At 40.6% G+C, this 26148-nt stretch overlaps 5 protein-coding genes across 7 annotated transcripts; 2 read left to right on the forward strand and 3 right to left on the reverse strand.

Annotated features, from left to right (window-relative positions):
* Positions 1–3126: 3126 nt before the first annotated feature.
* folr (folate receptor) lies at positions 3127–6708 on the reverse strand. 2 transcript variants are annotated; one of them, XM_034604997.1, is made up of 5 exons: positions 6550–6708; positions 5107–5242; positions 4836–5024; positions 4101–4236; positions 3127–3835 (listed from the first exon to the last, which is right to left on the reverse strand). In XM_034604997.1, the coding sequence occupies exons 2-5, from the start codon at positions 5233–5235 to the stop codon at positions 3561–3563; spliced, it is 729 nt and encodes a 242-aa protein (XP_034460888.1). In that variant the 5' UTR covers positions 5236–5242; positions 6550–6708; the 3' UTR covers positions 3127–3560. The 2 variants fall into 2 exon arrangements, with proteins under 2 accessions (XP_034460888.1, XP_034460887.1); XM_034604996.1 differs by having other exon boundaries at positions 5107–5239; positions 6550–6702.
* A 1629-nt stretch (positions 6709–8337) lies between these two features.
* On the forward strand, positions 8338–11758 carry anapc15 (anaphase promoting complex subunit 15). The gene is made up of 5 exons (XM_034604154.1): positions 8338–8461; positions 8809–8930; positions 10240–10299; positions 10584–10724; positions 10888–11758. Exons 2-5 carry the CDS (start codon positions 8811–8813, stop codon positions 10933–10935), a joined length of 369 nt encoding a protein of 122 aa, XP_034460045.1. The 5' UTR covers positions 8338–8461; positions 8809–8810; the 3' UTR covers positions 10936–11758.
* A 513-nt stretch (positions 11759–12271) lies between these two features.
* tomt (transmembrane O-methyltransferase) lies at positions 12272–21104 on the reverse strand. Its single transcript, XM_034604150.1, has 5 exons — positions 21094–21104; positions 13542–13804; positions 13259–13455; positions 12946–13068; positions 12272–12567 (listed from the first exon to the last, which is right to left on the reverse strand). Exons 2-5 carry the CDS (start codon positions 13801–13803, stop codon positions 12370–12372), a joined length of 780 nt encoding a protein of 259 aa, XP_034460041.1. The 5' UTR covers position 13804; positions 21094–21104; the 3' UTR covers positions 12272–12369.
* On the reverse strand, positions 16064–18961 carry sfrp2l (secreted frizzled-related protein 2 like). 2 transcript variants are annotated; one of them, XM_034604148.1, is made up of 4 exons: positions 18076–18961; positions 17002–17082; positions 16435–16859; positions 16064–16220 (listed from the first exon to the last, which is right to left on the reverse strand). In XM_034604148.1, exons 1-3 carry the CDS (start codon positions 18590–18592, stop codon positions 16444–16446), a joined length of 1014 nt encoding a protein of 337 aa, XP_034460039.1. In that variant the 5' UTR covers positions 18593–18961; the 3' UTR covers positions 16064–16220; positions 16435–16443. The 2 variants fall into 2 exon arrangements, with proteins under 2 accessions (XP_034460039.1, XP_034460040.1); XM_034604149.1 differs by having other exon boundaries at positions 16065–16205; positions 16437–16859.
* Positions 21105–21138: 34 nt separating the features above from the next.
* lamtor1 (late endosomal/lysosomal adaptor, MAPK and MTOR activator 1) lies at positions 21139–26136 on the forward strand. Its single transcript, XM_034604153.1, has 5 exons — positions 21139–21409; positions 22794–22936; positions 23054–23131; positions 23752–23875; positions 24206–26136. Exons 1-5 carry the CDS (start codon positions 21368–21370, stop codon positions 24296–24298), a joined length of 480 nt encoding a protein of 159 aa, XP_034460044.1. The 5' UTR covers positions 21139–21367; the 3' UTR covers positions 24299–26136.
* The last annotated feature ends 12 nt before the right edge of the window (positions 26137–26148 follow it).

Below are 26148 nucleotides of genomic sequence, written 5' to 3' on the forward strand. Positions count from 1 at the left end.
GGAGGAAAGGAGGGATGGAGAGAAAGATAAGTAAAGGAAAGAAGAGAGAAGAGGAGTAATGGAAAGAAACTACATTTATTCATCTTCTCTACAGTTATGAGGTACTTTCATTTTATTAAGTCTTCCACTACATAGACAATATTTAACTTTTCTTAAACTCCACTAGCTTTTTGATGATTGCTTTAGTTATTTTTGGAAGATTGGATTTGATAAACGAAACAACTAATACAAAATAAAACATTACAATCCACAACATTAAAATGGTTTGTACACACGATGCAGAAATTTCAATAATAATCCAGTAATAAAATACCCAATAATACAACAATCTGACAGGGTCTGTTGCTCCAAATTACTAAATTACTTATTACATCATTAAAATCTCTTCTTAAAACTTTCCTTTATCGTGAAGCATTTATGAATACTTAATCGTTGCTGGATTTTATCTTCCCACTCTTGATGTTTTTCACCTCCCAGTATTTTTATGTTGTTCATCCCTCTGTTGTTTGTATTGTTTTTTTTTTACTGTTGTTTAGTTCTTCTTCACTGTAAAGCACTTTGTAACCTTGTTAAGAATAGTGCTATACAAATAAAGTTTATTTTTATTATTATTATAGTATTTTTACTTTTATTTTTGATTCTCATAATACTTTTGTACCTTTTAGAACATTTTAAATGCATTTCTTCCACTCTTAACTACACACATTTTTACTTAGTTTTTCATCACTGAGCATTCTTGGAGTACCTAATATTTCCTTCCAATTTCTATATATCTGTGGGTATTGGCCATTGAGAGATTTTCAAGAACATTTTTTCAAATTTTCACCTATATGGATAAAAAGCAAAATAACTAAAATACATTGTAGCTCCTGGTATACTTTATATACTTGATGGAATTTATTACCTATAGGTTGCCTGTGTTATTTCCTCCCCACCCTCATACTATCATGGCTCTAGTGGCAGCCGCTGACAAGGCCACGCTAATTTCTCAACAGCTTCACAATCCAATCCAATTATGCAATTCTTTTCTTTTCCACACTCACCCACCGACCCACCCACCCACCCACCCACCCACACACACACACACACACACACACACACACACACACACACACACACACACACACACACACACACACACACACACACAAAGTGTAACTGTTCACCTAGAGGCAGGAAAGGGAAACCACAGGAAACAACCAACCCACTTTGGAGATAATTGCCCTTTATTAGGACTTTAGCCATTTTGGTGTTTATTTTTTTATACCTCTGGTTGCCCACAAAAAGTCTGAATCATAAAATTTGGTATGACCCCCACACTCACACACCCAAAGCAAAAAAGAATTAGAGTTAAAGTGAGAATGAGAGAGAGTTTGGCAGGGTGGTGTGTGTGCAGCCAATGACCTCAGAAAAGCTAAGTATTAATAGCCACAGGACAGCAGCCATCCCAAAGCTATTTCTGGCTATTGCATCACACTGTGTGTGTCCCTGTGTGTGTCAGTTCACTGTAAAAGACTGTAAAATATGTAATTTAACAATATATCTACATGCAGAGATTGTAAAAGTATGTGTTTGCAAGATAATAATGGAACTACTTTGTCTGCAAAAATGTCTTACAAATAACTTTTAAAAACATTTTCTTCATATGCATTACCACAATTGTCTGTGAACACTGTTACATTATTAGTCTACTAAATTGACTTCAATTATTATATGTTGCAAGACAATACACGTTGCACTCACTTATTCAAACAACACAATGTGGGCTTCAGGGTCTCAAGCACTTCATTCAGACTGGAGGAGCCAGGCATTGAACCACAGAGCTTCTGTCTAGTGGACAACCCGCTCTATTTCTTAAGCCACCACTGCACTTTTAGGTTTTAGCCATGCCAAAGCGAGCACCACGAGGCTTTAAAGCCCATTACACACCCCAAAACTTCAGGTTTTGTTAGTTTGAGCCTGAGGCTGAGGCCAGATGCCAGTGTCTGTTCTTTGTGATAGTGCTGCTTTAGAACACTGGAATCAGTCTGCTAGCGTGAGGGCTTTTTAGGCTCAGCTTGACACCAAGTCGTGGTCAAGTGCATCAAACTGATGTGTTTATGACAAACTGATGGTGATGGCTGAAACATACTCAAACGCACATTAAGTCCTCTTTTAAGTCTTCTGGTTACAGAAAGTATTGGTGCATTGCTATGCTGACACTTGACTAAAATCTTTTGGTCAGTATTAAACTTCTGCAGTAGTTCTATACCAGGCCACAGAAAAGGGAAAGGGATGAACTTGCAATGCTGAATTTTACAAAAGTGTAATCAGGAAGTTGGTTGATTATCAGCCTCAGAAATGGAGCAGCACTTTGACACGTCTATGTGTCCGGGGATAAAACATTTTCAGAAATATAAAGACACTGTGGACTGCATCAGTTACGTCTTTTTGAACAATTAATCACCCAAGGGCCTTGATTATGAAACTACACAGTGCAAACACATTGATAATATATTGTATATCTGACACTTATCTTGGATCAGCCAAGGTCCTGTCATGAAGTCTTGTAGATACACACCCCAGCTGACCAATCACAAGGCTTAGTCAAAGACCTGTGAGAACACATTGACACGTGGCAGTGGCACAAACACACAAACCCTGACACACAAACACACACACACTCACAACCTAACCACAAATCATATCTGACCGCTAACCTTAACCAGGAGCTCAGAGTTGATGTTTTATTTCATTACCAGCCTTTGGTCCCCGTGAGGTCTACTTGTCCAGTGTTTATGCTGAAAAGGTCCTAAAGAGGTACCAAAATAACTACACACACACACACACACACACACACACACACACACACACACACACACACACACACACACACACACACACACACACACACACACACACACACACACACACAACTGACTGGAACCCCATAATTACCAGGCAGTGGAGCCCAGTGCTCAGTCACAGTGTAGAGAGACATTTTCCCTCAAAGCAGATCCTAGGTCAGTTTGACAGTTTCCTCACTGGCGGTTGAGGTTATAAAGGGGTTATTAAGCTGATCCATAGTCTGCACTTATATGAGTGATGTCCTCCCTGAGCTTTGCAGTAATAGAGTATGTGGCCTTGTCCAGATGTATGAGTTTATTTTTGTTTTATTTTCTTTATCCACAGATTTTCAAACGTATGATTTTTCTAGACACCAAACTGCTGTGCTGCCTTGTGTTTTGGCTATGTTCACATTTTGGTGGTGAATGTCCGTGCATGTGAACACATGTACAACATATGAGTACAACAGCTTTTACTTGTTGTGTACAAGCAAGAAGGAAACTATCAGAGCGACATGGACTCTGGCAATTGTTGTCTGGGCACGAAATAAGGAATTGAAAAGAAGGACAAGGGAACTAAAAATCACAATGAAAAATGAAGCAGATGCAGATTAGGGAGAGTTCAACTGGGAACTAGACAGAACAGGACTAGAAAGCAACAGCGACATGATATGATATGAACAGTTTTATTGGAACCACTATGGGGACACATGACAGCATGATGTGCATATCATGTCAGTGCATCACTACAGAGAGAGGTGCAACAGCCAGGAAAAGCAGCATTGACAAGGTGAAGCTCTGGTGTTGCCGTGCATTGTTGATGTAGTGCTGGGCCACTTTCTTGTTGGGGTTCGGCCCAGTGAACCACAGCTGCATGCAGCGGCCTGACGTTTTGGTGTAGGTGGTATAAAGGTAGGACTTGGACCAGATCTGTTCACACATGGACTTGGGTGTGGGGTAAACTTCAGTCCAGATTCTGCACTGGCTGTCTTTAGGGCATTTGTTAATACCTGTATGAGATAGAGAGATGATTTCATAAATGTACTAGTAACCTGGCAACGAGTTTACAAGTGAGTCTATGCATGTAAGACATTGTGTACACATGTAGACTTATTTGTGTGTAAGACATGGGTAAATGTGTGTAAGTTAAACAAGGAAATGTGAGCAAGTCTTGATGTATGCAATGGTCTCTTTGCATGTGCGTATGCATGCATGTGTGTGTGTGTGTGTGTGTGTGTGTGTGTGTGTGTGTGTATGTACGTGTTTTGTTCTTGCCTGAGCTCCAGTCCCATCCCTTGTGCCAATCAGTCTTGCAGGTGTAATCATTCCTGCAGTCTTCCCACCAAGCGTTGCAGTCCTCCATACACAGAGGCACATCCAAGACACGTTGCTTACGCCAGGTCTGATCCACCTACAGACACACACACACACACACACACACACACACACACACACACACACACACACACACACACACACACACACACACACACACACACACACACACACACACAATTGACGTATGATCCAGATTTTCAGAAAACAGCTGCAATGCTATGACATGTAAGATGAGGTATGAAGGTCTCCACAAGTAGTACAAGTTAAAGTTTTAAAAGTAAATGTACCATGTTAACTTTTCTACTTGAGTTAAAGTGAGTTTTTAAATATAATATGAAGTATTAAAAGTAAAAGTACTTGCTAAGTGTAGCCTATTGTCTGATGCAAAAGTCTACTCCATCATCATCATTAAAAATATTATAAATATGAACATGTAACGTCATGCTTTGTGAAAATGTTGTGGGTTAAAAGTGAAAGAATATCTGAAAATATATCTGCTCACTGAAAGCACAACTACGTGACAAATGTACTTGATTACATCCTGCCACTGAGGCAACTCACTGTATACATGGATTATTTTAGCTATCCTGACAAGCCCCCTTCAGCCCTCTCAACTTCTTATGCTGCCATCTAGTGTTCTAAGTGCAGACACACAAGGCGCACAGTACACACTTCCTGTATCCAGGGTCCCAAGTGTGGCGAGCACTCGTGGAAGCAAGTGTCCTGGATGAAATGTTCCTTGCACCGTTTGCTCATAATACCGCAGTGATCCCAATTGAAGTTGTACAGGTAGGAGTCATCGTTGTGGGCTGCTGAGCTGGTATTGGCCGTGCAGCACGCATTGTCGCGCCAGGGAGAGCACTGGAGAGGAAGAGCAAAGAGGCTGTGAGCCCAAACCATCACATCCCAATTGTATCTCTGCTCTTTGATTCCAATTTGTCACCTGAGCGTAAAGGTCTCCCTCACGGCCCGGCTCTACTTTGTGGTGTTTGCCATCCATGCACATGTTGAGTTTGTCCAGAGACAGAGCACCACTGCAGAGGGCCATCAGCAAGGAAAGGACAACCCACATGGTTCTGCTGGAGGGAGGGAGGCATCAACATACATCAATTATCGAGAAAACAGGAAAGATAATGGGATAATGGCTAATTTACAGCATCAGTCAAAAGTTTGAATTCCCAACTGTCACCCAGACAGCTGATTCAAAATGTTTGGGGCCTTTCATTATCGTCAGAAGAGCTCTTTTAGTAACATTACACATATGTAATACTGTGATATCTATATTTACTCATTTTGTTTGTATTTCTCATCTCTAATTCTAGGCTGAGAGAGTGTACTTCTGGGGAGGATGCACCATTTGTGGCATAGTTGAGCTTTGGAAGGACATACAAATTTATTAACAACGTTTTTGAGCAGTTTTTGTCAACTTTTCTTAGGTTTTTTATATGTTAAGAAAAGTCTCCTCATAGTTAACTTATGTTCATGAGATTAATCACCGATACAAATTAATTAATTTGCCATTTTTTTATTTTCCATATCGCAGATGTTTGGTTCAAACAGAATCTGTAAAAATATATAATGTTTTCATGTCCTTTCATGGTTTTGTTTATTTGTGTGACTATTTGTGTGACTTGTGTGACGGTCACAGAAATGCACAACTACAACTGTCTTTCTCATTTAAAAGCAATTTGTATTTCACCAATTCTACAAATTCATAATACATATTGTCATTTTCTAGTATGTTACATATATGAACTTTAACCTTTCAAGTCTTAGACTCATTTCTGATGGTCTTTGACCCACTGAGTCATCGGAATATGTTGTTTTTTTTCAGGTTCTGAAATTTGTAATACACATGGTTGTACTACTCTGTAACCTCTTAGAGAAATGAAAGCATAATAATTCAGATTTATACAACCTAGTGTTTTCCCTTGGGAGATGGTCGCTTATTTTCTTTTTCCTTTCTATGTGACGAAGGATGGATATGAGAAAAAGATAAAACTACGAAAAAGATGTCAAAACAAAGAGACTATATGTACACATACCAAATTATGTATGTAGCTGAAATCAGTCAGAGAGTCAAAAACCTATCTATAATCCTATGTATCCATTTTAGAAACAGAATAACATAAAACAAAAATATACAAATAAAACAAACTGCTAAACTCGTAAAAATATTCCTATGTTGTAAACAGAACCTGTACATGAACCATTCAGACTGTTGTACATCTTGTAAAAGAAATCTGTAAACCTAAACTACAAACCGAGTAATTCAATAAGTAATGCATTCACTCATAGTATAAAAACAGTGGCTACTTCTATGTTGTAAATACATGTAACACAGACCGATGAGAAAGTTAAGTTATTAGGAACAGAGTCACTTTACCTTATTCAAGTGTGTAATGATTCCTTCCTGAAGGGATTATCTGACAAATTGGTGTCTGCACCCTTTACACACTTGACAAGACTAAACAAGATCAAGGCCGAAGACGCACATCTGTCTGTCTGGGTGAGCAGAGCATGACTGAAAATAAGGTTGGCTCTATAAAAGTAAAAAATATTTCCAAAGTCCAAAGTCTGTCTGTCTCACAAGTGTGTGGGTGTGTGGTATTCTGTGTTTTATTGCATCTTCCAGTCAGGAGGGTTTGTCTTATCTCAAGGTCTACTCTTGCGCGTGCACGCACGCATGCATGCACACAGTGTAAAATGAGGGTGTGTATAGTGTGTGGTAATATATAGAGTACAATTCAATGATTAATCAAAATAGGGGTTGTGTAGGTCTATCATTCGTCCATCTCTTGTAATGGGCCCTAAGTGGGGTAATAGCTGTAGACCCTACATTCCCTACACTGTGATGCTATTAGATAGAATGGATGAAAAGAATGGGATTTGATTATTTGTTTGTTAGTGGTTTTCTATTGGCCCTTTCAACAGAAGACATTTTTGACAGGTCGAAGTTGAAAAAAGCACAAATGATAAAAATGAATGATTGCTGAATTTCTTTTTGTTTGTAATTTTAGTATACATCTACATCCACATCTAGAGCTTCAATGATTAAGAGAGGAGGGGCTGCTCTTTCACGCAGCAGCAGAGCAAACACAGGCAGTGCGGCCCCGGGGTAAAGGAAACCCTGCGGCACCACGAAAACCCTGTTAGTGTCGCGAATACTTTTCTTTAAATATACTTAGTGTAAAGCCAATTACTAATATCTAAACGTAACCCTCTTACTTCATTTTTGTTTCTGTAACAATGTGAAAACTGAAAACACAGTTTATATAGGTTATAACAAGGTTATAAAACAGTTTATAACCTTGCCTTGAAATTGTCGTCCAACCATAGATGAGAAAATGGCTTCAAGATGCACAAAGTCCAATGAAACGGTAAAACAAGGCAGTGCTGATTAAAATGAAACAAGATTCTGTTACTGCAGTGCATATTTGTCACCCACAAATGTTTCAGAAACATATTTTAGTGCAAAGTTTACCCGATGACAGTGAGTGATGTGACCCCGTCACCATGCTGGAAAGTTTTGAACCAAAATGAAGCACCACCTCCTGACCTCAGACCACAATAGAAATCACGTGACTCCCGCCACTTTGCAGCGTAAAACAATAAAATGTTTGTTGCATGGTTGTATGGAAAAAGATTGGTTGAGATTACGTAAATACATATTGTTAAGAAAAAATTAAATAATCTCTTGTCTTTTCAACAGATGCAGATTAAGTCGACAACTATATATTTTTTTGTAGAAATAAAAACATACATATTTATTGCTAATATCATATATATAATTGTGTTACGTTTACATGCTCTCAGAATCACTTTTATCAGTGTAAAGAGTCCTCTACAAATAAAATGTCATTACTAATATGTAGCTGCTTCTGTGCCAGGGTCCCTGTGAAGTGCACGCTGGCTCACTACTCGTCTTACTGGGACACCTGAGCTGGACAGAGACATTATTAATGCAAACCTGAGCTCATCCTATTATGGGATGTCAAAATGAATGCTGTCAAATGTAGTTAGTACAGGACAAAATACACACTTATTATGTGAGGATCTCAAAATATCTTAAATGTGATATGTTACTGTGTTTATGTGGAAAAATAAATTAGGATATGTAGAATAGTTATTTAATACAATGTCAAATAACATGTTCCCTTTTCCCTGCGGTGCTACTGCCATACAAGCGGAACCTTTGCGAGGTGACACTGGAAGAGAGGACTCTTTACAGCGGAACACAGAGGGCTTCCGGTCGATTTAGTTTGAATTTCTGAGAAGCTGCGGCGAGAGATTGTCAGGTATTTAACTTTAACTTAAAATAACTCTTCACGTGATGTTTGAACCAGGAATATAAATAGTTAAGTTTTCATTATACTTTATAGGTTTTTTTTGTTTCTCCACAGAAAGAGTTTAAATCCTCGGGGTCACATTAAGTCACCGTGTCTCTCCAGCAGCGTTGTGTTGCGTTAATCTGCTTATTATCACAGTAAACGAGACAAATGTCGTGTGGCTACATTTCTGCCGTGCACCCCCCCGAGGTTTCACGCTTTGTGTCTCGGCTAGAGAAGCAACACATTCCCCCTGTACACGCTACGAGCAGATTGACAGTTGTTGTTGTTGTTGTTGTTGTCCCTGTGTGTGGCAGACATGTCCACGCTGTTCCCCTCTCTCTTCCCCCGGATCACCGAGACCCTGTGGTTCAACCTGGACCGACCCTGCGTGGATGAGACCGAGCTGCACCAGCAGGAACAGCAGCACCAAACCTGGGTAAACGACAACACCTCTGCTGAGACACACACACACACACACACACACACACACACACACACACACACACACACACACACTGACATGATGAACCCTCTCTTTGCGTGGAATGTGACACTCGACATGTTGCATTTAAGTTCATCTCGTCATCTTCTGTGTCACTCACTCATCAGATAAGATCAGATGAGCTTTATTGATCCCATGCCAGAGAATGTCAGTAGATTGTCAGAATGAGGTGGATGAGAGAACAGGCAATGAAATGGAAAATACAAATGCAGAGAATATTTACATCATAAGCTCCTTTCCCTACAGGTGGGAATTTTTGTACTTGAGCACGTTTACTCCTCCCAGTAGAACTACACACACCCATTATGGACTTCTGCACTTTAACTCTGGTTTAACTCTCTTAACTGTGCAATATTCGTTCTGTCGGTGCAATACAATGGTTCATGTGCAACCCATTCACTGTACATATTCTCACACTGCACATATTTCTTGTTTTTAACCTGCTTATATTTGTTTTTATTCCATTCATATTTTTCTGTATTTTATATATCCTTACACATAAGTATTGCATGTTACTGGTGCCTACTTTTGACTCTTGCTGCTGTAACATTACACCTTTCCCCATTGTGGGACTAATAAAGGATGATCTTATCTTATTTACTTGATCTTATCTTATCTTAGAAACTGTTAACTGTGTTTTAACAGTATCCTGATAAAAAGCAAGGAGCCATAAATCTTATTTTTTCCTCACTACCAGTTCTGTATCTCAGGGTTAAAACTGTTAGAACAACAATGAACGTTGAGTTTCAGTCAGAGTGGAAAACCACACCCCTTTGAGTGGAAAGTTACATATTCGAATTCAAATTAATTAATTTAAATGGACGATTTAATTATAAACTAGTGTCACCATGAGGGGTGTCAGGCTCAGACAACACATCAGGCAGGGCCTCAACAAAACAAACAAATGGGCAGGGGAGAAAACACAACTTCCCTTGTGATGATATTTCAGCCGGTATAAACTCTTCAGATGAACATTTTCAAGAAGCTCTCCTCAAGTTTCGTTATGAAGTAAATTAGAGAAGTATTTTTACAAAGCTGGTCATTTTACAGTTGTAGAATAAATATGTGTTCTATGGTGTAGAAACCTTTCCACTGAGACACTGTCTGTAAAATTCCTCATGTCCTTGTCAACTTTGTACAGCAATTTTGTTGCCTATCCTCCATGTACCAATAGGTACTGTATATGACAGTTTATCAGTCAGGCTCTAATGTGTGTGTGTGTTGGTCTTTTTTCTTGTGTCAGTTGCAAAGCATTGCAGAGAAGGACAACAACTTGATGCCGATTGGGAAACCTATTTTTGAGGTACAGCATTTTTTGTAACATGTATTAGAACAACGGCCACAGTAAAGATCACCACATCTCAACAGATGAATTGAAGTAAAGCTCAGACAACTGATTTGCTGCTGTATGAAAGTATGAAAGAGATACTGGTTACATTATTCCATATGCTTTACAACAAGTTGGAGCTCTCAGTTTAACACCTGAAACCCATTTCTTGTATTTGCCTGTTGTTTTGCCTTTTGCCCTTTTTTGTTCTTGCTCTTCATCTATTTATGTCATATGTCATCTGCATTTACTGGGCTCAGGCAGGATATGAAGAGGAGGATGAGGAGGACGACGAGGATGAGGAAGACAGCGAGGAAGACTCTGAAGATGAAGAAGACATGCAGGACATGGATGAGATGAATGATTACAATGAGTCACCCGATGATGGCGAGATCAACGAGGTGCTTTAATATATCATTTATGGGACATCTTTTCAAATTAAAAGCGCTAAATTCACTGAAATGACTTTTAGACATACAAGTGTTGTTTCCTTTTTAACCTTACTTTCGGCTCCTTAAACAGAGAAACACCAGTGTGTAATCTGGCTCTGCTTCTGTCTGTCAGGTGGACATGGAGGGAGCAGACCAAGACCAAGACCAATGGATGATATAAGACAAAAGATGGTTTTACTTTCCATCAGACTGATGTCTGTCTGGCTCTGGATTTCTGCTCCCCTCTTAAAGCCATGACTGCTGCCTCTTGTACCATGATATCCTTCAGATGAGGGTCGGGTAAATCCAGCACAAGGGTGTCATGTCGAGCTGCTGCCAGCCTCAGAGCCTCGGGATGTCATTGGACATTGCTCTGAGTGTCGCTCACACATTTAAAGTTGTATAAAATGAAAGCATGGATGTAAGTTTAAACACATGTCAGGTTTTTGTCAGCTGTTTCTGTGAACCTGTCAAAGCAGTTTCACACATCTTTGATGCTGTAAAACACTCAAGGTCCTACTGTTCAGTAACCAGCCTGGCACTTAGCCAAATAGTGTCATTGTGTCATCGCAGTTCAGTGAAACTACCAATGAAACTACGACCTCATCATATCTTCAGTCATGTGCCTCTTCTCAGAGTCTCTGCACAGCTGACACAGCACAAACGACAGTTCACTCAGCGAAATAATATTTCACCTATGAAGGACTTCACCACAGTCCAATTCTGTTACTCAGCCCTGTTGTGTTTGTATCATGCATTCAGAGTCTTCAGAATGTAAAATATGTTTATTTAATTTTTTAACCTTTTAAAACAGACCCATTTTCTTTTATGAATACACATGCCGGCCAGCCAAGTTGTCTCCTGTTTCTCTTTAAGGATTGTTTACCAAGGCTTTTATTATTGAAACTGAAATGAAGGCCTTGACAGTTTGTAATAAATTAACTTATTTTGATGGAATCATGATTTTTTTAGTTGGTTATAAATAAATAACATGAAATGTTGGTGTGTGTGTATGTGAGATGGATTAGGTTGAGTTAATGCCCAGTGAGATTAAATCAGGACTAGCACTGATAAGGAATAATAATCTGGATTTGGTGTTGATAAAATGTATAGTGTCAGTGGTGCTGATTTCCACAGTTTATTTTATTTCATTGAACAGTTATTGACAGTTACATTTTCCACTTGAACACTTTTAAATTTTAAACTTTTAAGTAAAGGACATAAACTATAAACTCACCAAAATTTGCATTTCTTATTTCTTTTGCTGTGATAGTTGTTTTTTTCCCAAAAAATTTGGCAGGTACTATATGTTTAGATAGAAATAAGCTTTTTTTTCTGACATTAGCTTTTGATGGAAAGCTGACAGCAGATAATGTCAGGCAGTGGTAACAAGTGACAAAGATCATCTCTTTTCTTTACATTTGTTACCCAGGGGAGGGCGCTGTCTGAGATGAGTTCAGATGAAAACCATCTATAAAAATCGATTCTCCAGTTTTCAGGTGAATGTAACTTTCCTCAAAGACAGTTTTAACATCAGGTTCACCATCATCACTTCATCCCTTCCCTCCCCAAAATATGTATCTGTGTCATAGTGTGATTTCCCAGTCTGCATCGTTTACTTGATTCCCTGGTAGACCAGCTCAGCCATGCCATCCCTGATGCCTTTGCTGTACTCCAGCATGGCCCGGTGGATCTTCCACTCATAAAGGCCGCTCTTACGAATGTGTCTGAGGAACTTCGGCGCCCCAGGAAACAGCACGTTGTCTGCCACGATCATAGACCCTTTCCCCAGCAGACCAGAGCCCTCCAGCATCTGTAGCACACACACACACACACACACACACACACACACACACACACACACACACACACACACACACACACACACAGGCAGTATCATGTAACTGTGGGAGTTGACTACGTCGCTGAACTTTAATCTATTTTAATATTCATCTTCTGTATTTTAATAATCAACATGTATACACACAACTTTTTGGCTGTTTTCCTTCCAACCAGCCCTTGTTTAAGAAAAAGAGAACTAGGCAGAGAGGAAGCCCATTTTTTTAAATATTTAAAGCCAGTCAGATTCAGACATATGGAGAGTTTTAGATTTTGTAACACTGGAAGATATTCAAAAGCAAGGGATTTTATTCATAAATTTATGTCCTTTCAAATGATTTATGATAGTGACCTGCAGATCAGGACAGTAGGATTTCTTCCAATGGTCCATGAAGACGAAATCCAGACGTTCTAAACCGTAGTCAGACCGCAGCCGAGGGATGACTTCATCTGATGGATTCACAATGAGCTCCACCTTGAGAACACAGCATGAATGTATCAATGATGTAGTACTTTCCATATTAAATATGAAATTACACAAAAAAGTAAAGGTGATGGCGTGTATCTAGGTCGTCTTAGGCTTTTGTGAAAAGGCCTACAGTACACAGAGTGCATTGATACACAGTGACATGCTGTAAATAGGTCAAATATTTCTGCTGCCTCACTGTGTCGTCATCAAATCCTGCCAGGCGGACGATTTTCTCTGCGATGGTGGCATTCCTCTGGTCCATCTCGATGCTGTAGAGCCTGGCACCCAGGGGCAGAGCTCGGGCGATCCGCACAGTGCTGTACCCGCAGTGGGCACCCAGCTCCAGCACGGTAAAAGGACTCTGGTTCTTCAGCAGCCGGTCCAGGACCTTCCCTGGAACCACACAAAAAACCCACATCAGCAAAAGTTTGACTTTTAAAGCACATTTTAATAAATTAATATTCTACTGTATCATCCACCTTTCTTAGGCCCAATGTTGCTGATGAACTCCACCTTGCTGCACCAGGCATCAAAGGCGTCCAGGATGCTTTCGGGGTCTCCGGGGGTGGCATGAGTAAGAACGTACTGGTAGGCTCGTTCCTCTCGACTCAGACCAGTCATACAGTCCTTCCATATCCTGACCAGGACGGCCCGATAGAACAGCACAAAGTAGTACCGGTACCTGATGAGCAGTGTCAGCAGGAGGGGGATGAAGGCCAGAGCGATGGCAGGAGACACCATCCTAACTCACACAGAGAGAAACACACACACACACAGAAGTGGATTCATAAAACACTAATATGAAAAAGAAGGTAGAGAGTTGTTTTTAGAAAATGTTATACTACTAATTCACTGAAGGCCTGTGTTTTATACAATATCTATATTTTAACTCTGCTACCACTCTGCTTTCACTCTCGGTAGAAACTTGACATTGGATAAATAGATAATATAGTTTTGAAATATCCGAGTCATTCTACTCATCATACACGTGCTTTGCAGTGTCTTCATATTGAAAAAGTAGTTGATGGATAAAAAAAACATGGTTCTTCGTGTTTTACTGGAAGTGAAAGTGTCATATGAATAAAACAAAACTAGTCACCAGTCCTGACCTGCTTCTTGCTGACTTTGGCAACAGCATGGTTACTTGAAAAAAGCCTAAATGTTTGTTCTGATAAAATATCTGGGACCAGGTGGTAATAATAATAAAAGCTCATCAGTGTTTGAAGAGCATTGATCCTCCTTTCTTCATGATCATGGTCCATAGTGTCTCCACAATTTATCTGCCAATTTGTTTGGGTTAGATCAGAAAAATTATAACCACAATCTTTCATTAATGCAAGATAAAGAAATATAATTTGTATAACACAATTATATACTTTTGGCTAGTATAAGACCATTGTTAGATTGAGAGTCTTATTCATAGTGTAATGTTTACCTGAAATGACACAAAATTGATAAGATAAGCATTTTGAGAGGAATGTTCTCTTAGTCTAAATTACATGAGATGAGATCTGCACATAAAGAAGCGACCAGGCTTCGATCCTGCAGTGAACGTGCTGCCTCTCTCTGCCTCAGGTAACTGAAGACTCCACACAGAACAGATGCTCCATCAATATATTTGCATCGACATGAACTGTCTCTCGTTGTCCCATAAAAAACAAGCAAACTCACCTGGTTTCTAAGAAGCTTGTGGAAGCGGAGCAGCTGCACTGAGGTTAGCAAAGAGGAGCGTGGCACTGAGGCAAGAAAGACAGAGAAGTATGTGTGTGTGTGTTTGTGGAAGAGAAGGTAAGAGACCTGAGGGTATAAATAATTTATGTATCATGTGCATGACAGTATATGTCCAGTAATTAGTTACAGATAACAGCTGTTAGAGCCGGTGTCAGTGTTCGCTCTTAAACATCAGTTTTCATTATTATCGATAAGACTCACATTCGGCTTCCTCAGTTGAATAAAGCCGACACAGTGAAACAGAGACAGTGAGACAGAGGGAGGCATCGTGCAACAGACACTTGATATATCAAGAAAACATCAACAGGTGTGTGTCTGTGTGTGGTCGCATGGAGTCCAATTTCTTTTACTGAGTCATGATGGAAAGAGCAAGAAAAACAACTCGAACACAAAGGAAAAACAACATTTATGGACTCATACCTAATGTCAGACAATATTTTTTAATTAAAGCTTATTTAGATTAAGAAAAATCTACCAAATTTAAAAGTAAAAGCAGTGATAGATTCATCTTAGGTAAAATAAAAATACAATAAAATACAATAAAATAGACACCAAACCCAAATTTAAATGATTTATTGTTCACATCACACTTCCTGTCCTGTCTGTATTTTCAGTGCTTGACATGAGATTACAGCATCCTCACTTGTTAAAAGCCCTCTTGTCTTTCTGCTGCTGTGAAACAATATTATACAATAACAGTCAAAGAAAAACCAACTTGAGTATAAAAGTATTACAGTTTTGTGATAGTATAGGTAGTACAGTGTAAGAAAAACTATTTCTATCATTACAAGAGTAACAATTACACTGCTTCACCTTGTGCATGATGAATAGAAAATGTGTTGAGATCTGTCTTGTTTCAAAACCATTTAGTCTCTTCTATATACACAAATTTACACAAAAATACAAGAAAAAATACACACAATTTCAAATTGAAAGGGTCTGTTGGGCCTTGGTGGAGGTTTGCACTCTACTGAGTGCCATTCTATTTGATTATGTGGCTTTTGGCATAATTTCACAAGTTAATCAGTGACAATTCATCAAGGAAGTAGCCCGTATGCACATTTACAGAGGTCTATGAACTTTGACATATGTTTTCTAAAAACCTGTTCTCAAGTGATTTATTTAATGTTACTTAGGAACTATTGCCTCTGCCAAGGAGGTTATGTTTGTTTACTGTTATCAAACTTTGTGGACGGATGGGACATGGGCCGAGAAAGAACTCATTAAAGTCTGAAAGGAGACTGATATCGATGAGTGAGTACAATTTGGTGCAGATCCAAATAAAAATCTGGATCTAGTGGACTTAAAAGTGTTTTCATCGGTTGTTGGGTTTTTCTGGTAACAAATAGGACAGAAACCTTTCACTTTCACCAGTGTGTAGCTGAGATAATGTGGATTCAGTCAGGTAATCCACAGATCATATGCAGCTTTAATGGTTTCAGGGTAGTCCAAACAAATATGACAGATTTGGTGTGGAAATTAAGGGCCTTGGTTCGGTTATGCGCTCTGGTGTCATTCTACATTCTTGATGTGTTCCTCGCTTATTCTTTGCAAACTACTCTGGATTTTGTGAATTGCAAAACAAGTGTTGCTATCAGCAGCGAACAACAACAAAGTAACGTCCATGAGGCGGGACGGCACTCGTTGACCCTACAGCTCAGTACAGGGCTGTTTGAGGAGAGCTCTGATGAACTTCTTCAACTCCTTGTCCCCTCTGGTCCACCTCACCAGCCGAGTCAGCACCAGCCTTCCCTCCTCAGCCTGAGCCAGGGCCAGGAACCATCCATTCGGGGTCCCATTCCCCTCCTTCCCTCCTTTAGCTTGTCCTTTATCCATCTGTTCCTCTTCCACCTGCTGGTCTTGGTTTGTGCCTGAAGAATCTAAGCCAGGACACGTACAGGTGCCTCCTTCTTGCAACCACAAAGCATTGTGTGCCATGGCGCCTCCGATCCCTTCTGCCCTCTCCGCTCCTCCCCCTGCCCACCTCAGGATGCGGCTGCGGGCCGTCGGCACCAGCTGACGGTCCCCTCCCACCGTCGACACACTGCCCAGACGCATCTTAAATGCTGCGACAGAGACAGAGAGGGTTCAATTTAACAGGTGTGATTTCAGACACATTGTAAAACAAACTCTGTGATCAGATCATCTGTTTCATGAGAAGATTATGCTATGGGATTTATTTTGTAATCCACATCTGTTTGTTCTCACCATATGGACTGTGGCAGAAGTTTTCCTGGATGTCTGTCTCTCCTTCAGCAGCCAGACTACAGGCATCACAGATAACACTCCCTGGGGAAGTGATAAGAGAGATTAGATGAGTGATGCGAGCGTCTGCAGTAGGGATGTAAAAGAAAATCTCAAAAGGTGCCTGGCTACTTAGCAGCAGAAATAAGCACTGACATGTTTGGGATGACGTAGTACTGGTTAATGATGTGATGTCTAATATACTGTAATTTGTGCATTGTGCAAAAATATGCAGTGCCTTCAGGGGCAATAATATAATTGTGTGGTGCTCTTAGAGAGTGGAAAAGTACACATTTCCCCCCCTCCCAAGTCTTTAGCTCACATTTTTGTTGGGAAATATTGTATAATTAATCAAAGTTTGAACAGTTATTTAAGTGAAAAGTACAGCTAGAAGCTCATAGAAACAGGAGTCCCAACAACACTGCAAATTTGTTAGGCGCTACAAGCCAATCAGCCCGGTTTAATCCTTCACAATGCATGTTTTATGATCTGTCTTTAAGTAGAATCTTAAATCTCAAAAACAAAGTGGCATACAATCTAAATACTCAAGTACATTAAAGTATCTGAAAAGTTATGTTAAGTTAGCCCCACTGCATTGTCACTGTTAAAACATAACTTGATGTTGAGAGTGTTGTTGATGGAAAGGCGAGTTGGCCATGAAGCAGCTCAGGTAGTGTGATGAATGAAAAATGGAATTAGAGCTGCGATGATTAGTTGACTAATCGATTCGGCAACTATTTAGAATAACTGATTAAACATTTCAACCATTTGCAAAATACTTCCAGCTTCTTTTGTGTAATTTTTTGCTATTTCAAGACATCACGTTTGATTTTAAGAAACTGTGATGAGTGTTTTTCACATTCATTTATCTAACATCATGGACAGTTTATAGACCAAGTGATTAATCGATTATAGACTATAATCAGAGATGATCTCTGGTTGCCGCCCTACTTTTAGTCAGCAGAAACGATTAATCGATTATAGACAACCAAGACGATCTACTTTAGTCAGTAGAAACTACCAGCGTCCATCACTGACCTTTCAGCGCCTCCTCGTGCTTCACCTCCTCCTCGGTCCGCCCCTCGCGCTCTCCGGTTGCCGGGATACACAGCTCGGTCGCGCGCGGGAACCGGCTGCAGTTGAACATCTCGGGCCACGGGAACCCGAACGCGCTCATCACGGGCACGCAGCCGTCGCGCACGGCCTCGCACAGGCCCCTGCAGGGGCTGACGGGCCCGGCGAGCTCCGGCAGACACACCGGGGCGAACAGCGAGCACAGGAACTTCTTGGTGTCCCGGTGGCACAGCTTGGAGACGAGCGGCAGCCAGGCCGCCGACTGCTGCTGGGCCTCCCGCAGCGAGTCGTGGCCCAGCAGGTTGGGGACCCGCATGTGCCTGTAGCCGATCCCGTGGCACAGAGACAGGGTGCTGGGCATGGGTTTGCACACCGAGCGCACCGACGAGCTGAAGCCGAGAGACGGCGGCCCCAGCTGGACTGGAACCACCGTGTCAGAGGCTCCGCAGAGCACAACGAGGCCGAGCAGCAACACACTCATGTTAGTTGATCCGCAGAGAGAAGAGGGAGGTCTGCGGAGCTGCTCCTCCGTCTGCCGGGACTCGACCGGCCTGTAGGTGTAAACAAAGAGGTGTGGAGGAAACGGGGGGTAAATGAGAGGGCAGGCGCCTCCCAGTCATCATCATCACCCCGGCCCATCTGACTGGCGTCTGCCTCCACACCTCGCTGCAGAGTCAGGGGGGGGGGGGGGGCACACTGTGTTTCTGCACTCACGTTAGGTAAACTGGGAACTGTGCTACATGGTGCAGTGTGGGGCAGAGTGCAGACATAACAAATGTCTGTATGAACAAATGTTCCAGACTCTTCATGTTGAAAACAATGCCACTCTGTCTCCATCAGGCCATATACTGACTTCTGCAATACATCAATACAGATTGTTCTTAGTTCTGGATATGATAAGATAAAATGAGATGAGATGAGGTAAGAAAAGATAATATAAGACAGGATAAGATAAGATTAAATGAGATTAGATAACTAAAACAAGATTCAATTAAGTGTTGTGTTGTATTTTTTATCTATTACAAAATATGAATAATATAATAAGTACTGGCAGCAAAAATGTAAATACTTTGTAGAATCATAATAACTTTAATAAGTAGTATCTTCAAGTTTTAAGGTTGGATTAGGGGAGAAATATTTCTATAGAGTTTGCTTAGGTTTGACAGGAAATGAGTCCAAAGTAATTCATAGGATTTTCTCTGCAAGCGGGGACAATAGGAGGGTGTTTCTGAGTTTTGAAAAACGTTACCTGTCAGTATTGTGACATCATGAAATGGAAATTAAGTGCAACTGCAGCACTGTGTGTGCTGCTCTGTCATCATCCTCAGCCGGAGGGTGTCACAGACCCTTTCATCTTTTTCAATGGAGACTGCCACATGTGCAGCAACAAGCCTCATCCTGTTGCCCTCACCCCTCCGCTGCTGCTGTCTAATTCATTTTTGCTCAGTTGCGTAGCCTATCATTAATTTAGACAGCTCGCATTTGATTAAGTATTTGCAATGTTTTGCTAGATCCTATTTCCCCGAAGTTGCTGTCTGGCTCCTATTGCTTACACTGTCATTTCCTAGATCCCAGGATTCATGCATTTTTCAATAGTTTGCAGTAGTTTGATTGAACACAACTTGGTTTGAGATCCTGCACATTACGAGCAAAAACACTTATAGTCTTTGAAGGTTGAGTCTCTAGGATTTAGTCCAGAAGTTGCAACCAGATGAATACCCCCTGCCCCACCTTCCCCTTCCAGAGTCAAGTAGAAATCTACAGTGGCTTCTGGTAATGTAAAAAGAGCCAGTGTTTGGTTTGTCTCCTTTGGGCTACTGTAGAAACATATAAGGGACTTATTTTAAGGTCATGACAACACAATATTTCTTTATTTTAGGTGATTATGCACTAATGGAAACAATATTATATAAATTCTTTACAGTGGACCTTTAAGATGTTATGCAGCCTGTATTCAAATACTTGTGTTGTACAGATGGATGAGGGGCTGAGGATAATGTGTCCATGATATGAAATATATGAATGTACAAATTACTTAGCACTTATTGGACACTTCCATACCCTATTTTCCCTTAACTATGATCTGTATGTATTTTTCTACTATGTATTTTATATTTCACTTTCTTGCTTGTACGTAATGTTAATATCATCTCTTTGCTTGGTTGTCCCTGTCTTTACTGTCCACATGTATCCTTGTATGCAGGACACAGACACAAATATACCTGGCAGATAATTCTGTATGAATGGGGAAATGAAACCGGTTGTGTGAGACAGTTCTGCAGTCTCCAGGAAATCAGCTGCCACCCGTCACTTGGAGCTGGGAAGTTTCAGTGTTTTCTGGTTGTCAAGTATTGGTTGTTCAGGAGTTGAGGGTACAATAATATGATCTGTATGGAGTGGAATTAATATAATATGCTTCATTATCATCCCCACATTATTAAGCAGCCACATCAAGCTTTTGAAATTATGAGTGGTTTCACTGAACTTAATGTGATTATAAGTTTGATGCTACTTGAGTTTTTTTTTTAGATTAACAAAACTCTACCGGCTCCTGTATGGTGTTTCCTTACAGTAGCAGAGGAAATATATTTTTGATACTAATGGACATTAAAAGTTGGAGAAATCCCAAATAACACACATGCGAACAGGTTAAACAGGCCAACAGGTGAGTTCACTGTCTGACTCTGGAGCAGAGCACCGGGACCATTTCAAGCAAACTAAATTGAGAGTAAGTTTGGTAACATTTTGGTAGACGGGAGAAGGCTATTTCCTGGAGTCAGTATAAACTCGACTGGTATCAAACTCAGAAATACCAGTAGAAAGTATTCATTCTTTCATTTGGGGCCTGAACCAGTTCCCAAAACAACTCAACAGAGGTTTCTCTCCATGTTTTTACTCTCGCAGTTTTCTTAAATGCCCCCGAATCGTGATCATATTAGATTCTTTATTTACTTCCTCTACTCCACTAATCTATTTACTTACCAACGCTCACGTTTGAATTTCCACCCCCGTCACGTGACGACGGCCAGCACCGCTTCTGAAGAACCGGAAGTGTCGGTTTGTGTTGTTGCACCACCGCCGCTGTCATGTGATAGCTCGTCTGCTGTTGACAGTGGGTTTCCTACCTCTGGATGAAGCTGGAACAAAGTCGGGCCGTGGAGAAGTTGTATGTTTCCTGAGGAGGAGAACACACGGCTGGTTTCTGACGGAGAACAGCGGAGCTGGGCTTGTGTCGCTTCGGCCCTCGGACGCTGCCATGGGTTGCTGTTACAGCAGCGAGAACGAGACCACAGAGCAGGTAGCTGTTAGCTGCTAGCTGGCTAACACTGTCCCGTTAAATACAGCACAGCCGACCAGGAAACACTCTGTGTGCTGTTAGTTTAGTCATCGAATATGTTTCGTGCATAAAGGTCACTGTTAGAGAAGGTGCCGAGGTTTTTAATTGACTTTTCGTTGAAAGGATATGTGACCGTAAAATCAGTTTTAGCTAACTAGCCTAAGCCCTCGGGTTTGGCCCTGTGCTAAGCAGCTTCAGAAGTTGGCAACTAAAATGAAGAAGAGCTATAGATCTGAGTGTGTAGAATACAACTATACATATGGCAACTTGTTTTTTGCACGATCTGAATAACATAATAGTTTATGACTTTTTGTGAAAGCGATCTGCAAAGGGAAGTGCTGATCTACTGCTAAATTACTCAACACCCAGTTGTGACATTAAGATGCACACTGACAACAGAAACGACTGATGTTCAGGGTGCCATGTTGTTCTATGCTTCATCCCTTGCTATTTTTAATGTAAGGAAACAATTCAAGGTTTCCCTCATGCTGAATAGTTTCCTCATTTTCAGTTCATCTTAACAACAGCAGGAGCACAGTGGAAACAAACACTCAAACTAGTCTGTAATTCCCAATTATAATGGTCTGTAAATGCAGTTTACCTCAGCAAGACTTGTTTGTTGAAATCAGTGGGAACTTGATTAGTTCTAGTGATTCAGTTAGAAGTCCCAGTACCATTTAGCGTATGATTACTTTTAGCTGTTTTTCTGGCCTAGTTCTACATAGAGAGGGTGAATAGTTGTGTACATTGTTTTATGATCCTATTAATGTTGTTCTGTGATTGGAAGAACCTGACGTAAAACAAGTTCAATAAGCCTTGTAATGTCACCAAATATTAAATTGGGTAATTTGATAGTCTCAACTATCATGATTTTTTTTTTACCATGCTTAAAGGTCAAGTGTATCAGATTTAGGTGAAAGGGATCTATTGTTATAAAATAATTCTATTGATGTTTTCACTAGTGTGTTTAATCTAAATTGTAAGAATTGTTGTTTTCTTTACCCTAGAATAGGCCCTTTTATATTTAAATACTTTATATTTATATCAGGAGCAGGTCCTCTCTACGGAGGCCGCCATGTTTTTTTTAAAGTAGCTCAGACTGGACAAACTAAACACCTTTTTGAGTTTCTATGACAACTGAAGGCTATCACAGGTTCTCTATTATGCAAACATGACAGAGAACCTGTGGTGATGTGAAGCGTATTCAGCTGCAACATGCAACTTCACCACTAGATGTCACTAAATTCTAAACACTGAACCTTTAATGTAATGCTAAATTAGTCAGTTTTTGCTGTAATGTGCTTTTTAACTTTAACATGTTAAAATGTCATGTCAAATGCTCTAGGACCCTGAACGCAAGCCACTGATCCCCCACCCCAACCCAATCAGCAAACCCCCAAATGGGACTGACTGGATCACCACCACTGTCCCGTCAGCGCGGACAGATGAACAGGCCCTCCTTACATCCATCCTCCACAAGACGGCCCAGTAAGATGCTCATTTGTGCAACCATAGATGAGCCAGATTCACTGTGTGTTCTCTGATAATAAAGCTGTAAATCAACTGGTCCTTTTAATAAACCTGCCATTGTTTCCTCTCTGTCAGGAACATCATCGATGTCTCAGCAGCTGACTCTGTCATGATGGAGCAGCATGAATACATGGACAAAGCTCGGCAATACAGGTACGAGGGTGGGCAGCTGGGTAATAGTTGTTATGGAAGGTTGTTGCTCTTCTGCAGTGTGTTTTTTCCCCCTCCTGTATATGGCAAGGGTGTGGATGGCTTCAAGTAAATATGAGCTATATCATCATAAAATTCTAAGTTAACAAGATATCAAGCTCTATATGAACTTGTTGAGATGCTTTTAGGAGTTGTGAATTGTGTTGTATCCCATCAAAAGTAACTTCAACTTAGGACTTTTAGATGATTTAAGTACCAGTAGACAGCTCTACAGTATATCCAAGATTGGAAAGGTTGGAAAGAACAAAATGTTGCAAATGGTGTTTTACTTCCACATCAACCCAACTGCTCAAGAAGTTAGTGAGGGAAGTGATTAAACAAAAACAAAAAAATAGGTATCACATTTGACCTCAGATCCAGTGACACCTAGTGGCAGTTGGATGATTTCTACCAAACACAACAGCTACGTTTAGGCTATAATATGGGTTCAGATTAAACAGGGCCTCAGGACACCAATCTGGTTTAAGAGACGAGGTGATGTGTTTGATTGTGTTTAAAACATAAACTCTAAACTGCATCTCAACAGCCCCGGTAAGCTTCTACTTTTCTTTTTTTTTTTTCAGTACGAAGCTGGCTGTGTTGAGCAACAGTCTGTCCCAGAAGAAAGCGCTCACTCTGCCCTCCCTCACCAGCCAGCCCCACCAAGTGCTTGCTAGTGACCTGGTGCCATACTCAGATGTTCAGCAGGTAATCATACTCTGTACCCACAGTTATGTTGGCATATACTTCCAGCGCTCGCATTGCTCCTTGACATGTGTTACATTCCTGTAGGCTAAATCAATCATCAGAGAAAATACCCCTTTGCAAACAGTGTGCTACAAGTGCAGCTGTGCGGCATTTTAGTGTGAAGGCGTGTGACTTAATGTGTGGCTTAAAATAGATCTTAATGATATCTAATGCCCTTCTGTTGCTGCTATTTTTGTACTGCCCGTTATCGTGTCGATCAGATGTGATGGGAATTTGAGTTTTTTTTGTTGGCACACTCCACATGAACTCCGTCTTCCTCTTTCTTTGCAGGTATCCAAGATCGCAGCCTATGCTTACAGTGCAATCTCTCAAATCAAAGTGGATGCTAAAGAAGAACTGGTGGTCCAATTTGCCATTCCCTGATTCTGCGACTCTGGCCTGCATCTTTGTTCCTCCCATCCCGCTCTCTCTGCGTCACTTCTGCATCCTCATCCTTTTATTAAAGCATCTTGGTCCTTGTGCTCTTTTAGCTAGGCCTCTAACAAAGACAGAGTTGATGTAGGATTGGCACACTGTGGCTGTCCATTAGTATACTTAATTATGGGTCAAATACAAATTGTCGTCACAGGCCACTGGGGTGTGATCTCATATTTACTACAGCAAGGCCGCCTCTGTGTGTATCTAAGGCTTTGTCAGAACCAGCTGTGGGGAAAAAAAAATCATTCATCCATCTCTAATCTTTTTAAATAGTTGTTTCATTGTCTTTATTTTGTTCGTTTCCCCTTGCCTGTACTTAGGCAAGCAACGCTAGCTCTATACCCCAGACTGTTATCCAGAGGCATGGAAGAATGTACTGTATATTCATCCTGGACAGAGCTGCAGGATTTTTGGCACAACGCATTGGCTATTGCTGTATATACTTGCATACAATCTCCAATGAAACAAGAGAAACGATTCATCTCTGTGGCATGGAATAATGGGAATCATCTAAGTCAAATAGGTGCAAGTGCAGTGGTCGAGTAGTTAAACCATTTACCAGGATTAAAAAAAAAGAAACAAACACACTGCCCATTCCTCAGTGTTTCTCCTCGCACAGCAAGACGTGTGTTTAAAATATCAGAACGAAAGAGGGAGAATATTAGTTTTTCTATTGGGGTTGAGATGTCATAATTTCGAAGGTTGTACTACTGTAGTCCTGATGTTCACTGGTAAGATCAAACCTCCCACAGTAATCTGGTGTCACTGCATCAACAGGAAACCGTGAACAAACCGGACCTGAGTAACTTTATTGACATTTCACTGTTATCATTTCTAAAAACTGGCAGTGAAACAGGTTGAATTGGTAATTAGTGGTCCACTGTGTAATCAGCAGTGTAGTGACCGGCCCATGGCTGGTGTCCTGTGGCGGTTGAGGATGCAAACACAAGCAGGGTGGCTGCTGGGTAGACCAGCTAACATAACAGGAGTTGGGGAAAGGACTGAGCTTTCTTGGGCCACAAGTTCTCAAGTTTACAGACAGTAATTTGTCCTCAGCAGTTGTCTAGCAAAATCTTTCACATATTTACTAGCAGCAGACATACAGAGATGAAGGGGTGGCTGTGTGGAGGATGCAGGGACAGATATCATGCATTCATGCCTTTGTACAGAATTTTCGGATTTGAATATAAAAACCAGATGATGGATTGCCTGAAGTTCCTCTTTTTGTAGAGTGTTCATCAGTCAGGATTGGCTCGAGGTCTTGTGACGATAGCAAAAACGTTTTTATTAAAACACAACACTTTTATGGCCTCCAAAGCTTTTTTTTTTTGCTGCAGATTGTAATATTAGTGAGTTGGTCATAATATTAAGAAACTAACCATTGTAGCAGTGTGGGGAGCGTTAACAATCTAAGTACCGCAACAGATAAAATAATCCGAACCCCTTTTTTGTGATTAATTTATTTGTGTTTTAAATGTATAATTGCTCTTTGGAGGAGAGCATGTGACTGTATGCGTGGGCAGGGAGCATGGTGAGCCGCTCTGGACTCTCTAAAGGGATGATCTGCAAGGCTGTGATTATTTCAACCATGCAATTAATTTGAGCTTTTTTTTTTGTTGCAAGGGGTTTATTTTTTTTTCTGTTTTGTTTGTTACTCAAATGCGTAATACTACCTGAAATATGTTTGTAATATCTTAGGCTAGTACCAAAAAGTTTTAAAATTTTGTTTATTTGTTTTTTTTTGGGGGGGTTTAATTGAATTCATTAAAGACTTTCAACATAAACCCTTCTTATTC

The sequence above is a fragment of the Hippoglossus hippoglossus genome, chromosome 13 (genome assembly GCF_009819705.1).
Source record: "Hippoglossus hippoglossus isolate fHipHip1 chromosome 13, fHipHip1.pri, whole genome shotgun sequence".
Classification (NCBI taxonomy): domain Eukaryota; kingdom Metazoa; phylum Chordata; class Actinopteri; order Pleuronectiformes; family Pleuronectidae; genus Hippoglossus; species Hippoglossus hippoglossus.